The sequence below is a fragment of the Embiotoca jacksoni genome, unplaced genomic scaffold (assembly GCF_022577435.1).
Source record: "Embiotoca jacksoni isolate LCO1_2020_lvr unplaced genomic scaffold, fEmbJac1.0.p SCAF_89, whole genome shotgun sequence".
Classification (NCBI taxonomy): domain Eukaryota; kingdom Metazoa; phylum Chordata; class Actinopteri; family Embiotocidae; genus Embiotoca; species Embiotoca jacksoni.
The window spans coordinates 538,864-540,722 of record NW_027185446.1 but is presented as its reverse complement, the minus strand read 5'-3'; the positions used below and the strand labels follow the sequence as shown (position 1 = coordinate 540,722).

At 55.1% G+C, this 1,859-nt stretch overlaps 1 protein-coding gene across 1 annotated transcript in view; it reads left to right on the top strand.

Annotated features, from left to right (window-relative positions):
• Positions 1–1,859, top strand: part of zfpm1 (zinc finger protein, FOG family member 1) — a 102,608-nt gene continuing 100,749 nt past the window's right edge. The window contains 1 exon segment of the mRNA XM_069140014.1: positions 1–611. Within this exon segment, the coding sequence (XP_068996115.1) occupies positions 572–611 (40 nt within the window). The 5' untranslated portion in view covers positions 1–571.

Genomic DNA, 1,859 nt, shown 5'->3' with positions numbered 1-1,859 from the left:
GTGCGCGCGGACCGGCGGCGGACCGGAGACAGGAAACTTGACGGAAAACAAAAGCAGTCAATCCGCTGACCTCCACGGAGCCGTTACCGGCGCTCAGCTCCCGCCACACGGACAACCGGACAACTCAGCGAGCGTGTCGCTGACAGACGCGCGAGCGGTTTCAGCTGAGACGCGCCCGGAATAACGTTAGGAGGAGAGCGGTGAGGTGGCGGCAGCAAGAGGAGGAGAAGAGAGGAAGAAGGAGGAGGAGGAGGAGGAGGAGGGGGCAGTGACAAGTGAACGGACTCCGCCACAGGTAGCCCCGGGTTAGCTGTCGTGGCAGAAGATCGCTATCGGAGTGCACGCGGGTCATGCGGATTCGTCCGGTCGCCGCGTCGCAGCAGTAAAACCGGCGGAGAGGCGCGAGGAGGAGGAGCAGCCCGCCGCGCCGCGGCTCCGGCAGCCCGTCCAGGAGGCAGCCCGTCCCGGAGGCAGCCCGTCCAGGAGGCAGCCCGTCCAGGAGGCAGCCCGTCCCGGAGGCAGCCCGTCCAGGAGGCAGCCCGTCCCGGAGGCAGCCCGTCCCGGAGGCAGCATGTCCCGGAGGAAGCAGAGCAAACCCCGGCAGATCAAACGTAAGCATGAACTTCATGTTGTGTGTGTGAGTGTGCCACGCGCGCTCCGCGTGTTATTTACATGTGTGCGAAGTGACCCGGAGTCGGTGACTCGGTGAGTCGGTGAGTCGGTGACTCGGTGAGTCGGTGAGTCGGTGACTCGGTGAGTCGGTGAGTCGGTGACTCGGTGAGTCGGTGACTCGGTGACTCGGTGAGTCGGTGACTCGGTGAGTCGGTGAGTCGGTGACTCGGTGAGTCGGTGAGTCGGTGACTCGGTCTCGGTGAGTCGGTGACTCGGTGTCTCGGTGTCTCGGTGAGTCGGTGACTCGGTCTCGGTGAGTCGGTCTCGGTGTCTCGGTGAGTCGGTGATGTAGAAGCCGAGCAGAAGTTCCGCGGGACTTTGTGTTGTTCTCCGGTGAGAAGTTAGAAAACGTTCCGGCTGCTTCCTGTTTAATTCTGCTGTGTTCTCCGATAGAGACGCGATCCGATGTGAGTCCAGATAAACATGAAAATTGGATGTTTTATTTGTTTTCGGTCCCCCCCCTCCCCCCCCCCCCCCCCCTCTCCTCCTCCTCCTCCCCCCCCCCCCCCCCAGAGATGGGGTAGATAGGTCCTGGCTGATCCCTCCGCTGATAGCTGCTCACAATTGGATCTTTTTTTTCATCTATCCTTTTAACTCAATAACGCATCTTGAAAGGCCTTTTTTCTCTTCTCCTCTCCTCCTCTTCTCTTCTCTTCTCTTCTCCTCTTCTTCTCCCCTCTTCTCCTCTTCTCCCCTCTTCTCCTCCTCTTCTCTTCTCCTCCTCTTCTCTTCTCCTCCTCTTCTCTTCTCCTCTTCTTCTCTCCTCCTCTTCTCTTCTCCTCTTCTTCTCTCCTCCTCTTCTCTTCTCCTCTTCTTCTCTCCTCCTCTTCTCTTCTCCTCTTCTTCTCTTCTCTTCTCCTCTTCTTCTCTTCTCTTCTCCTCTTCTCGTCTTGATGCTCAGAGTTGATATAAAAGCATATTAATGATGTGAGTGACAGGTGTCAGATGCTACATTAATATATCATATCAGAGATGAACTTTCTCTGGTAGCAGCTCGTGTGTTTTCAAAAAGGAAAAAGACCAAAGTAATAATTATTTGTGCAACATGTGATTTAAATAGATAACACCTAATATCAGTGGTGTTAGTGAGAGATGAAGAGTAGCTTCATGAGCAACCTGCACGCACGTTTACATCCAAATTACACTTTAAAAAAGTGAATAATCTAAAACAAAACAATTCTCTGTTG